This window comes from Calliphora vicina, chromosome 3 (genome assembly GCF_958450345.1).
Source record: "Calliphora vicina chromosome 3, idCalVici1.1, whole genome shotgun sequence".
Lineage (NCBI taxonomy): Eukaryota > Metazoa > Arthropoda > Insecta > Diptera > Calliphoridae > Calliphora > Calliphora vicina.
The window spans coordinates 24859089-24874704 of record NC_088782.1 but is presented as its reverse complement, the minus strand read 5'-3'; the positions used below and the strand labels follow the sequence as shown (position 1 = coordinate 24874704).

General features: G+C 32.9%; 1 protein-coding gene across 1 annotated transcript; it reads left to right on the top strand.

The window, feature by feature from the left end:
- Nucleotides 1-4544: 4544 nt before the first annotated feature.
- Nucleotides 4545-12761, top strand: LOC135953777 (protein odr-4 homolog). Its single transcript, XM_065503785.1, has 5 exons — nt 4545-4720; nt 4913-5108; nt 5172-5262; nt 9147-9266; nt 11457-12761. The coding sequence occupies exons 1-5, from the start codon at nt 4628-4630 to the stop codon at nt 12370-12372; spliced, it is 1416 nt and encodes a 471-aa protein (XP_065359857.1). The 5' UTR covers nt 4545-4627; the 3' UTR covers nt 12373-12761.
- Nucleotides 12762-15616: the final 2855 nt, after the last annotated feature.

Here is a 15616-nt window from a genome sequence, read left to right as displayed (position 1 = left end):
CTCAAACTCATACATATCGTTCATCAGTGTATTTTCATGGAGAGCTAAATTATCAGCAAATTTCCTCTGGAGCCGTAAGGCGTATTTGCAGAGTGGTACCACAGCAGATTGTTCATAAATGTATGTATTAGAAAATCGTTTTGTATAGCTTTGAAAATTCCTGCCAATACATTTCCTTAGTATTCTTCGCTCAAAAATTTCCAATTCCCTGGCCACCGTTGGAGAGATAGAGAACCATATGGGGAATGCATATATGAGTGTCGGCCTGATAGCTACTTTATAAAGAAGAAGTTTTGTCGCCTGTGGAAGATATTTGCTGTTCATTAAACCGGAAAACATACCCGATATTCTCTTGGCCCTCGTTAAGAACAATCTGGCATGATTATTAAATTTCATTAACTTGTTAAAATTAACGCCCAGGTACTTAATGGTGTCCTTAAATGGAATATCCATACCGTCAAGAGAGAGCTGCAAAAGTTTGCTCTCTGGAACCACAAATCTGGCACATTTACCAGAAGCATTTCTCAGGCAGATGGCTTCAGATTTGGCTGCATTAATCCTGATTCCCCAAGATTTGTAAAAAGAATTTACAACACCAAGATGGAACGCCGCGTTAGTAAGCGCTTGTATTGGAGATTCATTATGTGAGTAGATTAAACAATCGTCTGCATACAATATAGCCTTTGAGTTCTCAGTTGAATGCGGAAAATCGTGGAGAAATAAATTGAATAGAAAGGGTGCCAAAACACTACCCTGGGGGACACCACTCTTTACGCTATCGAAACTGGAGGATGAACCGTTTATCTGAACACAAAATTTACGGTCGGAGAAATAACTTTGAAATAGCTTTATAAGATAAGGATCAACTCCTAGCTCCACCAGTTTATACAATATTCCCTTATGCCAAGCGGAATCGAATGCTTTTTCAATGTCTAACGATAAAGCTACCGTACATATTTTATCTCTCAGTTTTTTTGTGATGTCACCGTGGAATTTCAGAAGAGCATGTTGAGTCGAGTGAAATTGTTTGAAGCCAAATTGAAATGCAGATATCGGACTAACTATGAATTCTCCTTCCAGTTTATCCTTCAAGACGTGTTCAAATATCTTTCCAATGTTTGAGAGCATTGAAATAGGGCGAAAATCTTCAATATTGTTGCTGTTCTCCTTTTTCCTCAACGGAATTATCTTAGCCGATTTCCACACAGCTGGAAAATAGTAATTGTTAATACAATTATTAAAGATGATGGTAAGTAGCTTTATTGCCGTATCAGGTAGCTTTTTTATAAGGAAATTTGAAATTTCATCCATGCCGCTTGATTTTTTGTTGTTAATTTCACGTATAATATCTTTTACAGACCCAACATTAGTAAAGTGGTATGCATCTTGGTTTTCAACAGAGTTAAATAATCCATCGAACGAGTAAATATGCTGGGGAATGACATCAACACAAGACGAAATACGGGCATCTATATCCGCAATGGCTCCTTCCGGAATATTTTCGCTGTATACTGTTGCATAGTATTCTCGGAAGTGCTCCGAAATTTCAGATTCATTGGAGATAATGGTGTTGTTGACACAAACTGATTTGCAAAATGTTGACTTTCTTTTTCCCATTAGTTTATATACTTCCTTGAACGCAGATGGGCCTGGTTTAATTTTCTCAAGTTTACTATTAAAACTCTTCGCTTGTTCGATAATTACTAGTTCTTTTATAATCGTCCTTAAAAGCTGGACTTGCTTCGATAGTATAATATACTCCTGACTCAGCCTGTTTCCGGTGCGATGATAAATCCTTTTTAACTCTTTTTGCCATCTATGCTTTACTTTAAAGAATTTTCTTATATTCTCAGAAAGTGGTAATTTGTTGTTCTTTATTTCAATTTTTTCCGTGTGGTTGTTATGAGCAGTTATTAAGTTGGTATTAAACACATTTATCAATCGGTCAATTTCATGATTCTCAATATTTCTATTCTCAGAAGGTAACAGACTGCAAGAGACATTTTCCATTTCGCGCTGAAAAAGGTTCCAATTGGTATTCTTGTAGGATGTATAACGGCGAGGTATTTGTAAAATGAATTCACAGGATTCTAATCTTAATTCCAATTTGATGGGATAATGGTCTGAGAACGAAGAAAGACTTGATGTTCTAAAATTATCAGAGCTGGTGTTAATTACATGAGGACTTAGTAAAAAGTGGTCAAGAAAAGATGAGCCATTCGGATACGAAGGCGTAATGTCGCAAAGCCGAACCACATCTAAAGCGTTATCAAGGAGCCAACTTTTGAGTACCTTTCCGTTGCCATTTTCAATTAAATCGCCCCAAACCGGATTCTTGGCATTTAGGTCACCACCTAATATAAAACCATCAAATCCACTGGCCATATCTAAAATTTTACTTAGTCCATCGGAGAGAGAAGAAGAAGTATAGTTGCACGGAATATATATGGAACCAATTAAAAACTTTTTACGTATTTCATTTATGTTAAAATCCACTTGAATAAAAATTCCATTGAATCCAATGTTGGAAATATCTATAAGATTGTAAGAAATTGTGTTCTTTATTGCTATAGCCACTCCAATATGTGAGCCGTCATATATGAAACTATAACCATTAAGTCTTACATTACCAGTTCTGCGTAGATGGCACTCTTGGATGAATGCGATGTCAATTTGGTTATGAAAAAGAGTATTCAAGAGATCAATTTGTCTACTTGTATCAACAAGAGATCTGACATTGAAGGTAAGAAAATTTATGTGTCTAGGGCCCATAAACGCTTTTAACTTTGTTAAGGAGACTCAAAAATAAAGATTTGGCCTCAGGTTTTGACATAGATTTATATTCACATAGAAATTTATTTATCTCACGATCCAATGACTGTTCTTCTGGTTCCATAAAAAATTCAGCAAGCTTTAAAAATTCGTCTATAATGGTCGATTTTTGTTTCTGAGGATTTACGATATTCCTCTGACTATGGTGGAATAAACTCGCAAAAGACTTTCCTGGAGAAATTAGAGGGGAGTTGATAGCCCTATGGACGTTTTCCTTAGCAATAGTTTTTACCTCCCGAGCTTTATTAATCCGTTCATTTCTTCCCGACACAAACTTCTTATAGGCTGAACAACCTCTCCAATTTGCTGGGTGGCCAGATTCGCCACAGTTGACACAAGTGGGCTCAGTGTCATCATTAAGTTGATTGCGGGGGCAAGCACCAGGATCATGTGTCGCATCACATTTTACACATTTAAAAGCAGAGTTGCAGTTTCGGGAAATGTGACCCCAATGCTGGCACCTGTGACATTGTATTTCCTTTTCCTTCCTTTTCGGTTTTTCCCACCCTATGCATTGGTTTAGTAAAAATTTTATTGATGAGACATCACCCAATTTTTTACCGGGTACCAGTGTAATAAGAAAAAGACCTGTGTCCAAATTATTTTTTTTGGAATAAGTTGTCGTAAATTTAGTTACTTTAGAAACTATGCCAGGAAATGTTTCATCCAATGCGGCTTTTATGTCATCTACTTCGGTACTGTAATATAGACCACGGAGAACCAGCGACACTTGTTTCATTTCTTTTGGGGTAAATGAATAAGAATTAATTTTCTTTTCCCTCAATAAATTCATCATTTCAGCATGAACGGATGCATCTGAAAGATAAAGTTTGGCTTTATGATTATTAACATTCTTTATCTTAAAACAAATTTTAGGTGTTTTTGCTTCCAGCTGCTGACACAAAAGTCCAACGTTCACATTATATAGAAAGATAGGCGGGCAAAAAGGTTTATCAGCAGGTTTCACAGGCTGCGCATTTGCAATGTTGTTGCGTTTAGCAGTTGTGGCAGTGTTGTTGCATTCAAATTCTAAGTCTGCAAGAATAGAAAATCTGTTTTGCGATGTCGGGAACCTTCCGTTCAAACTTGAAACGTCAATACTAGTTGGTGGAGTCGCATCCAGTCTCTTCCTCTTCACACATATGTCCTCCAAACCATTCTCGTCATCAGTGGCTAAAGGTAAATTAACGGCAGGGCCATTTTCCTCATATTCAGCATCCATCCCAAGAGAAGAAAAACACTTCTCCATACAATTACGGTTGTTGCCAGTACAGGTTTACTGATCGTAATCTCCAATAAATTAAATTCAGGTAATAAAATACCAAAATTCGCAAAAAAAAGAGAAAAATTAAATATATAAAACAAAATTTTGTTATAAGCACGTCTATCCAGCTCAACGTCAAGATGTCAAATCCCGCCGCTGTAAACTGAGTTGTTTTTATTTTTTTGCAAAACTGCCATATTGTTTTCTGTAAAATTGTAACAAAAACAACCGTTACATATCTTAAATGTCAGTTGGCAATTCGAAACACTCACTATAAACTAATAACTTGAACTTGAATCACCCTGTGGACACACGTAAACAAAACTGTTTTTGACATTTGTTGACGCACACACACACAATACAACAAAAAACAGAACAACAACAATTATAATTGGTCATATTATTTTTCATACGTAGTGCCACAAAGTTGTGAAAATTTCTTATTAGCCGCTGAAAAACAAAAAATTTATAAATTTTTTTAATAACTAATTTTTGTGTAAACAACGTAGTAAATGTGAAAGCAGCTTGGCAATGCCCATAATACTATTGAGTAAATCTGATGAAGAATATCTGCAAAAATGTGCCACACAATTGAACTTTGCCTATGGCATCATCATTGGACAGGTGAGTGGAGTGGTGGCAAATGTGTTTGTGTGTTGTCTTAATGTACGGGTAAAGGAACTGCAATACCGGATTGATACATATTGTTAGACAAACACACACACTTTGTTATTGTGAACTGCAGATATCAATCATTGTTAACGTCATCATCTGTTTTACTATATATATTTTTGTTTTGTTGGTTTCTGTTGCCAGAAAGCTGAGCCGGGCAAATATGTGATTGTACATTTGGCCAAAAATGGCGAGGAGGAAATTGATTTTCCCGTGATTAACCCTGACGAGGGTGCAGCATCACATGGTCCACAAAAAGTTGAAGATATTGATTTGCAGGCCTTGTCAAATCAATGGTTAAGTGCAAATAAAATGATTCCTGGTTCATTTAATATCTTGGGTAAGTTTTGTGCAGTATGTGAGTGAAGGCATTTAATTTTTAATAAATTTTGTTTGTGTTTAGGTATTTTTGTTACTGGCATACATAAGGATCATATTGATGAACAATCTGAAGAATTTAAAACTGCCAAAAGACTGTTTTATGATATGCACAAGTGAGTATTAGGAAGTGTTTTATAAGAAAAACAAATGGAAAAATTAGTGTATTAAAATTTAGTGCCAAAATTGTTTAGCATAAAAGCTTCTGTAAGAAAGACTGTCTTTGCATAAGTGTGGCAAAGATTTTTAGATTCATTGAAAATATATTAGGAAGTATCTTCAGTAAAAATTTTAGGAAATTGTCTTTAGGAAAAGTACTCAATGTATTTATATTAAAACTATATCTATACTTGATATATTATTGTTATGATACACTTCAAAATGTTTGCCAACATAATAAACTAGCAGGAATAGTCCGCATTTATTACTGTTATTGCAACGATTTGGCAAAATGTTGGTACAGGCAAATCCCGGTTAAATTGAAAAATTCGTTATATCGAGATATATTTTTTGAATAAGTTTTAAGCGGTGTGTCATTAGCTTGACTTGAGCCACTACCTGATTAATAAAGCCTTCATTGAATGGGATTTCGGTTCTAAAATTCATCCTACCATTAAAAATATCCATTATTTCAATAAAGATAATTTACAACAATACTTTTTTACGAAAAGAGTGGCCTTTTAAAGGAAATATTTAATCTTCTTTGTTCCAAATTCATTAGCGTAAACCAAAATTGTTAGTCTATCTTTCGGTAAAAAAAAAATTTTATCTGGTATCATTCTCCAATAGATATTAGTTTTATTCGCTTTGAGAATAATATCAGGAGTTAGATTGTGCTCAACTGTAATTGTATTTTTTAAATACAGATATAACTTGCATGAAATCCACCATTATAAAGCTTTTTGTATTTCTAGGGCTCTGAATTTTAAAGAAATTCTTTTAACTCGAATGTGTTTTTACCTCTGGTCGACTAATCAACAATTAAACTCCTTTTTCACAAGGGGATATGCAACATTTCTTATAGATCGATGATTATTTGAGCCATTCTTGATAGCTATTAAAGTTTTTTTTATATTAAAAGTTTTATCGTTCGTTTGATTTTCTTTTATTTTTACCAACATTCGTTATATCGAGTACAAAATTGTTGAAACGTTCGTTATATAAGGTAGACAATGATAAAAATATGGTTGTAGGTTATATCGGATTTTCGTTAAAGTAAGATTCAGGATTTGCCTGTAGTCATTAACTGTTATGATATATATAGGCTCGAGGTAAAAGTGAAACATTTGTTACCCTTTTCAACCAACTTAAAGTTCCAAATAGATATATGACCATATTGTTTGAAATTGAATAGAAAATGTATTTAAAATTTTCGAAAAGAAACCAATAAGTGTTATGATACTTCTCTCGTACAGCTCACTTGGGTCCAATGTACGTTCCCTTTGTGATACCTGAAGGAGAAAAATTTGAACATAAAGAAGGAAAAGGGAAATAGAAGTTAGGAAAAGGGAAATCTGTAGAAAAGTTATAGTGAAATTTCAATAGTAGAATGTATATGAAAAGAGAAAAGAAGGAGGAGAGGGGTCAAGAATTCAAAGAATTCGAAATAACGCAGACCATCATGGGATGGCTGCTGGGTCCATAAGAGGCATAATTTGCATGTCTGGTCTTATAAACCATCCGCTTTCCCTAATAAAGGCGTCTATACACCTTAAATTCTTCACGGATAACCCGGAAAGGGTGCTAAAGCATCGTTCACCTAAATGCCTGGCACGTAGATCACCCAGTGCCGGACAGTTACAGAAGAAGTGTAGGATGGTCTCTTCCTCTTCCTCATTATGACAACTTCTACAGTAGTCGTGGTAAGGTAACCCAAGTCTTGCAGCATGGGTACCGAAGGTGCAATGCCCGGTAATCACTGCCACCATGTTGCTCAGTCGTATTCGTTGCAATCGAAGTAGGTACGACGTGCGTTTAAAGTCCAACGCAGGCCATATCATCCTCGTTGGGGCACAGGTGGATTCATTTCCCCACCTTGCTTGGGCAAGTTCGTAATATGCGTCATGTATCATTCCCTTGCAAGTAGACAGCGGGATTCCGCAGAGGAAGTCTATTTCGTCGTCCGACATCAAGGCTCCTCTTCCCGCCAAGTAATCAGCAATACAATTGCCCTCATTATCCCTGTGTCCACGTACCCAAGTGAGTACAACTGTCGAATGTCTCGCCATCTCATTTAAGGATGTCCGGCATTCCTGGACCGTGTTCGATGTTGTTAATAGGTCAAAATACAAAAGAAAATTTGAAAGAAATGTTTACATTATATTTTTTGGATCTCTTAATATGATATGATCTCTTAATATTAATGATTCGGTGCAAAAATCATTTTCTTTTAAAGCGTACAATCAGCATTTCAGAGATACAAAATCGTATTTCAAGATCTCTCAGATTCATTACGTTTGGTACCGAATTTTCCTCCTTTTGGACGAATCCCGCTGCTTGCAAACGTTTCGAAATTTCTGTTTGAGTAGCTCCCAGCAAGTTCTTGTTGAGTTTGACAACAATCTTCATGGAGTAATGCTTCCAATTATTGGTCTTCCAACTTTTTTGGCTGACTTGGCAGATCTTTATCTTCTGTGTCAAAATCACCAATTCTGAACAGCAATCGTTGTGTTTCAGCGGCACTTGTTTTCAAATTAATGATGTAAAGCAAAACTTCCCACATATGACGATTCGTTGGTAGAAAATTCGACATTTTCGAAGCCAAAAAAACTATAACTAAGGGATAAAGATAATCCCGATTAATAAAAATACATTTACGATCCCGAAAGCGACCCACTTTGAATATCAGAATAAAATGTTTAGTGTGATTATTATATACAGCAACTTGTTTTTTAGTTAATGCCACTAAATTTTGATTTGAAGTACTGGCCCTTTTAGTGACTCAGTATTTTGTTGGATATACCTGGTTTTCTATTACTGTTTCAAAGCGACGTTGCATTGAACCAATTGAAGAGTCATCGTATTCTTTGATATATTTTGGCATCCAATTATAACCGCATCTGATAAATTTTGAGTCCCTATTTTGCGATTTACAATTTCCCATAGGGGTTCTATAGGATTGAGATCTGGCGAGTGGTCAGGCCACTTCAAAACACGTACCTCATTGGATTGTAACCCTAGAATGCCTCTTAAATTGTATTTGGATTCATCCGCAAAGAGAGCAGTATTCCATTTCAGTCTCGAGCAGTTTAAATATTCTGTAAAAACATTGTATACCAACAGTACGCTTTTTTATAAATAAAAAGTTTTTTCGCGGGGTGATAGCAACCAAGACCAGCCTCATTACCCTGCGCCTAACAGTTCGAGAATTTCTTAAAACTCTTTTGCTATTATAATATTAGTTATCTTGTCTTAGAGTAGTTTCAGGAGTTCTTCCTCTGTTGAATTTTGTTTTAATTTTTGAAACTGCTGATTTATTAATGGAATATTTCTCACAGATAGGTTTTTGCTTCAATCCGAAATTCAAATCTTTTATTATTTCAGTTTTTAATTTTTTCCAAATCTATGTATTTAAAAAACTTGTTGTGCGAACAAAATTACAAAAAGAAATTATCAAAATAAAATAAATAAATATTGAATAAATTGTTTTCGTTTTAGGCCGGGTAACTTATCAAAATTTTAAACATAGTTAAGGCTTAATTTTTGTATGGAAAAAAATATATTTAAACATTGACTTGCCTTAACTATGTTTAAAATTATGATAAGTTACACGGCCTCAGTCTCCTTTCTTACAGAAGTTTAAAAGTTATAATATTTTTTTGCTAATGCTAAGAAGTATAAACACATTCTATAAATACATTTTTATTAAACTTGAATGCCAGTTAAGCAAAAAAGTACCAATTAATTTTGAGCATATTTTTGGCGAAGATTTATATTTTTAATAATTAATTAATTTGTTATTACTATTGATTATTTTCTTTACTTGTTCTTCTCTTTACAGTTTACTTAATCAATCCCATCAATTTAAAAGTACTGATCCTGAAAATACTGACTACATATATTTGGCCTATTCTAGTGCCTCAAAAAAAGCCATCTGTAAAATGTACAACTATGTAACAAAGTGAGTATTAACAAACAATCACATTCATTATGGCATTATTATTACTTTTAATTTGAAAGCATTTTTTGTAAATAAAAAATAAAAGTTAATTTTCATTTCCATTAATTTGCTTAACACCTGTTACATTTTCTACCCTGTTACTTACACCTGGCACTTTATATTTTTGCTGTTAATCTTACCTCTTTTTTTTGTTATTAAGTTTCTATTTTTGTATTAGAAAACGGGAAGTCTTTTCTATAAATAATGAAAATCTTAAATAATTTTATTGGTACATATAATTTTTAAGGCATGTTCTTATTTTTATTTCATTAATTTTCAAACTTCCTTTAAAAATTTAGACAATTTTTAAATACTTCAATGATAAAAACAGACTAATCTACATATATAATAATTTTAATATTTTCTATTTATCAAACTACTAATAACGAAACCAAAAAAAAATATTACAGGGAATGCAAGAAAACGTATTTTACAGCACATATTAAATGTGTTTTATGGTAAATAAATTTTATTAAAAAAAATTGCAAATTTTCTAAAATTTTTAGAATTTCTTTTTCATAAATTTTGTGATTTTTTTTATCTTTGTTTAAGATTTTATTTTGAGCTTAAGTTCTAAAATTAAATGAAGTTTATTTAATTAAATTGGTTTTATTGTGTAAATAGAGTCAGCTGTTCAGTTTATTTAAGTTGGTAATTAGTTTTGTTTATTTAAAAAAAAAAAACTTTTCTTAAGTTGATAAAAGTTATATTTAGAGTTTATTTGAATAATTGGCTTTGATTTACAAAAAAAGGAATTATAAAGTGTTGTGTAATTATGGTTTTTTTATTATTTCATTTATTTAATATGAAAAAAAAACAAAGAAATATAATGGCGTTTTCTTTTCTAAAAATAAATGTTGTCCATTTACAAGCTCTGCAAAATTGTGCCTTTTTAATAATCCAGCTTTGAATCCAATACACTGAAAATATTCATATTTTGTGTAAAATCCTGGGTTTAGTGTAAAAACAACGTTTTTGTGTAAAAACAACGTTTTTGTGTAAAAACAACGTTTTTGTGTAAAAACAACGTTTTTGTGTAAAAACAATGTTTTTGTGTAAAAACAACGTTTTTGTGTAAAAACAACGTTTTTGTGTAAAAACAACGTTTTTGTGTAAAAACAACGTTTTTGTGTAAAAACAACGTTTTTGTGTAAAAACAACGTTTTTGTGTAAAAACAACGTTTTTGTGTAAAAACAACGTTTTTGTGTAAAAACAACGTTTTTGTGTAAAAACAACGTTTTTGTGTAAAAACAACGTTTTTGTGTAAAAACAACGTTTTTGTGTAAAAACAACGTTTTTGTGTAAAAACAACGTTTTTGTGTAAAAACAACGTTTTTGTGTAAAAACAACGTTTTTGTGTAAAAACAACGTTTTTGTGTAAAAACAACGTTTTTGTGTAAAAACAACGTTTTTGTGTAAAAACAACGTTTTTGTGTAAAAACCATGTTTTTGTGTAAAAACCATGTTTTTGTGTAAAAACAATGTTTTTGTGTAAAAACAATGTTTTTGTGTAAAAACAATGTTTTTGTGTAAAAACAATGTTTTTGTGTAAAAACCATGTTTTTGTGTAAAAACAATGTTTTTGTGTAAAAACAATGTTTTTCTGTAAAAACAATGTTTTTGTATAAAAACAATGTTTTTTGTGTAAAAACAATGTTTTTGTATAAAAACTACGTTTTTGTGTAAACCCCACGTTTTTGTATTAAAACCTGGATTTTGTGTAAAAACCTTGGTTTTGTGTTAAAACCTTGGTTTTGTGTTAAAACCTTGGTTTTGTGTAAAAACCACGTTTTTGGGTAAAAACCAAGTTTTTGTGTAAAAAATACGTTTTTGTGTAAAACCCATGTTTTTGTGTTAAAACCTTGGTTTTGTGTGTAAAATAGGACCACATTTTAACCAGAAAAGAAAACGCCATAAATGTTTTAAAATCAGCAGTCATCATCTTTATTATTATTTCTTTAATTTAAAAAACAATTATAAAAAGCGACACCTCTCTAACACTACATCATCTCACTGTATCACTTTGAAAGCTTTAACTAACAAAAAAAAAAATAATAAATTTAAGTTTAAACAACTAATTCTTAAATAAACAAAAAATTCTATCAAACCTTTACAACCCCCTTCCCCCCAAAACACACAACCCTTCTCAGTGGCGGCTCATTTTCTCCCATGGACTGTCGTTTTGTGGAGAAACCCTTCGAATGGCACACTTTTGAAAGCAGTTACGAACTCGATGATGTTTTTCCCATTTTGGATACGGACTCGGAGAAGATTAACATTGAAACACAATTCCAGGGAACCATTGAAACGGTACGCAAACATTTGGCGGCCAGTGAAATTTTTATACAAAATGAGAATGTAGAAAATAATCAAATACTGGAGAGTTATGTCAAGCAAAAGCGTCAGGGTGGCGGCAAGTTTCAAACGAATGTCGATTGTTTTAAAGCCACCATCTACTTACCTGTCAAGTGCCAAGCCCATAAAGCAATTAATAATCCTGTACAAGTGAAAGAGTTCAATGGTACCATACGTCTGCACGGCATCATTTCCTCAAGGGTGTGGTGTAATCCCAAGACCACTCTGGGAGATGTTAAACGTTTCATACGCGAAGATATATTACGTTCTCTAATGGCCCGCATACAAGTGTACTGTGATGGTCTGACGGAACCCAACATTAGCAGTGATGCCATTTTTATATCCGAACCTCCACGTAGAGTTTACTTCAATGTGAACACCTCTGCTGCAGCCTCATCAGCCACAAACATCCAGTTCTCGGAGTATATATTCCGCGGTGAAACACCTACAGTGGCGGCCGCCCAGGCTAAACAAATACTCGATTTGGATATAGCCACCTCTAGTATAGTGGGCGATGTGGAGAGTCTGCCCGAGGACGATTCCTTTAGTGACAGCTCATTTGAATTGCAAACGGCCAAACAGCAACTCTTAAAGCTGGCTGAGGAGACCGCCAGTAAAAGAGATCTTACACGCACCATGTACATGCTGGGAATTTCGGTGGCTCTATTGGTACTCGTCATTTCCATAGTCATGCACTACTACTTCAAATGAGTGTTTAAGGGCCTTTGGCGGCTCCCTACAATACATCACTTGTTTCATAAGGACGTTTTGGCTTTAGTTGTTGGTAAAAATGAGTGTAACACGTACGTTTCGTTTTTTATTAATATTTATTACGTTTTCTAACTGTAATTTTATACTTAATGATTGTACTTTGATTTTTGTTTTGTATTTTCCTTTTTAAAATGTATTTTTTTTTTGTATTTTGTATGTAAATTTTCTTTTGTCTTTATATAAAATGTATTTAAAGAAAGAAAAAAAAAACGTTTGTTTAAACCGACAAAGAAAAAAAATGTTTAAGCCATTATATTGGTTTGGCAAATAGTTAAACAAAATATTTAGAATCTAGTTAAATAAAATGAGAAAAAAAACACAAAAAAAAACGATTTCTTAGAAATTTAAAATAAAAAAAAATTGTTTTAATTTATCGTTGGGTTACGTTATGTATGGCTAAGGGGAGTTGAGTATCAAATTTTTAATTTTTCGAAATATTGTAATAAACAACTAGACCCTAGAGATATTGACATCAAAAGTTGTAAGGTTGGACTTGGGTGGAACGTTTAAAACCATGTGGACACAGAGGGGCTGTCTACAAACAATATTTTACTTTGAAGCGAAGGAAGATCTTTAGTTTCCCCATCTATGACAGCTTTTGAATACGTAATGAATGAATGAATGAAGTAGGCTCTGGATCTAACCTAATGGTGCTAGTACGGAGGGTTAAAAATCAATCCGACTTAGACACTTCTTGTGCCATTTATAAAATGTAGTTCTCTGAGACTTATAAGAGGAGAAAAGGGAAAACTGCTCCTGTCAACAGACATCTGTCAGTTGACTCTTGTCAAAATTTGAGCAAGCAGCGTCATTTAGTTTGAGCTTGACAGACATTAAAGGCCTGCACAAGACAACATTTTGTAGAAAAATGTCTTACTTCAAAATTTGATGCTTTGTTTTGTTGTGTCGACGCGCACATCATGTTGTTCAATGTCATCGCGCCGCAAAAACCATGTTGTACCATGTCATCGCGCCGCGAAACCCGTGTTGTGCCATGTCATGTCTATAACTATTGATGATGCTGTTGTTATGTGTGGTAGCTTGAATTGAATTGATGTTAACAAGTGTCGCATTGTTAGGCAGAATAAAATTGCATAGCAGAATGAAATTGTACATAACTGCTGAACTGTGAAAATCTGAGAACTATTATTATTTAGCATTATATATTTTTTTTTAAATATTTAGAACAAATAATATAAGGATTTTTAAAAAATATAAATAATAAAGTGTAACACAGGAAAAAGAAATTCATAATTGGAATGAATTTTTTAATAAATATTATTAATCGAACATGAATTTTTTCCAAACTTTTTTCATTCAGAATAAGAACATGTTCATAAATATTATTAATTTGTACATGAAGGAAATTTTTAATTTTTTACACAAATTTGTTGCTATTTTATAATAAATTGCATTATGTAGTTCAAATATTTTTGTATAATATCCCAATATTGGCCAATATTTCTAAATGTATAGAAAAGTCTGAAACGTATACATATTTTCTCATTGTATAGCTGAAAATCATAAAAAAATTAAATATTTTCCAAGAAAAATTTCAAACATTTTTGAATAACATTAAAATATACTAGAAAATTTAAATAATTTTGTTCAAGCCTTCTAGATTTTATTTGAAAACAAAAAATAGGGAAAAAAATTCTGTGAAGTTACGCAATAAATGCCCTACACTTTTTCTTCAAATCGTTGGGCAGTTGCTTTTGTTCCATTGGATCATTTTCGTAGATTTTTGTAGCAATTATGCCGCGAACGATTCAGAGACACTTCATTAAATTTAAACATTAAATATATTATAAACTTCACCGTTAAGGATTTATACATTAATTTAATTTTCTTTAATTAAACACCGTCTAATAGGCCAATTGGCTTTGTTCATGAAGTTTTATTTTATTTAGCAATGTAATTATTAAATGTCCCGTTAATAATATTCGAGCGGTTGTACCTATGTGAAACACATTACATTTTTAATTCCATGAAAATTATTGGCATTTTATGGCTTATATTCCACGTATTCCTTTTAAAGTAATAATATAACAGGTAATATTACTAAATGTTGTAAAATTTTCCAAAACAACATTGAAAAACCCATTGGTGTACTTTCGTATTTTTATTTTGACCTACTATATAATATAAATATAAATTTCAGTTGTATTTTTATAGTCAACTAGCTTGACTCGGTGCGCTTCGCTAGCCCTGTCGTAGTAAAAAAATATATAGCCTATTGACGCTTCCCAGTAAGGATCTATCTACGTTCCAACTTTCAATAAAATCGGTTCAGCCGTTTAGGCGTGATGCTCAAACAAATAAACAAACCAACAAACTTACAAAGACATTTATATATTAATATAGATTTTTTCTTATTGCACACAATAAATACTACAAGTGAATTGAAATCATCTCATACAAAAAAGGCATCATACATGATTTAAATGACTTGAAATTATTTTCCATGTCATCCATGCATCTGTTAATTTTTTTAATGTTGTGTGTGTTATGATGTTGTTAAAATGATGCTGCGTTTGTTTTTTGTTTTGATATACATTGCCTTTGCGTGTTGCTGTTAAGTAGGTAAAAGAACATAACATGACATGACAAAAGCATCATGTGGCAATTGTCTTCGTGTTAAACAATGCAGCTTGTGCAGGTCTTTAACAGACATTGATAGCAGACTACCGCGTGACTTGAGGAGAAAATGAAAAAAAGTGAATTTCTTGTGATCATTAGCTTTATTTTTTGCAGAAAAACTAAGGCTAAGCTTGATAAATATTATGGGAACTCTGCATCATCAATTTCAATGGTAAAAAAGTGGTATACTGAATTTAGTTGTGGCCTTAGAAGCCAAACGATCTGGACGCTCAGTTGAAGTCTTTATAGCCGAAACAATTGAACAAAAAATTCACGATATGGTGTTGGCCGATCGGAAATTGAAAGTGCGAGAGATTATGAGAAAGCTTTCCGCAAGATGGGTGCCGCGTTTGTTCACAATCGGGTGCACACATGTGCAGTTTCCATGACAAAAATCCATGAATTAGGTTACGAATTGCTCCCTCATCCGCCCTATTCTCCGGATTTAGCATCGAATGAATATTTCTTGTTTTCAAACTTGAAGAAATGGCTCGGCGGAAAGAATCATCTCACAAACAATACCTATTTCGATGACCTCAACAAA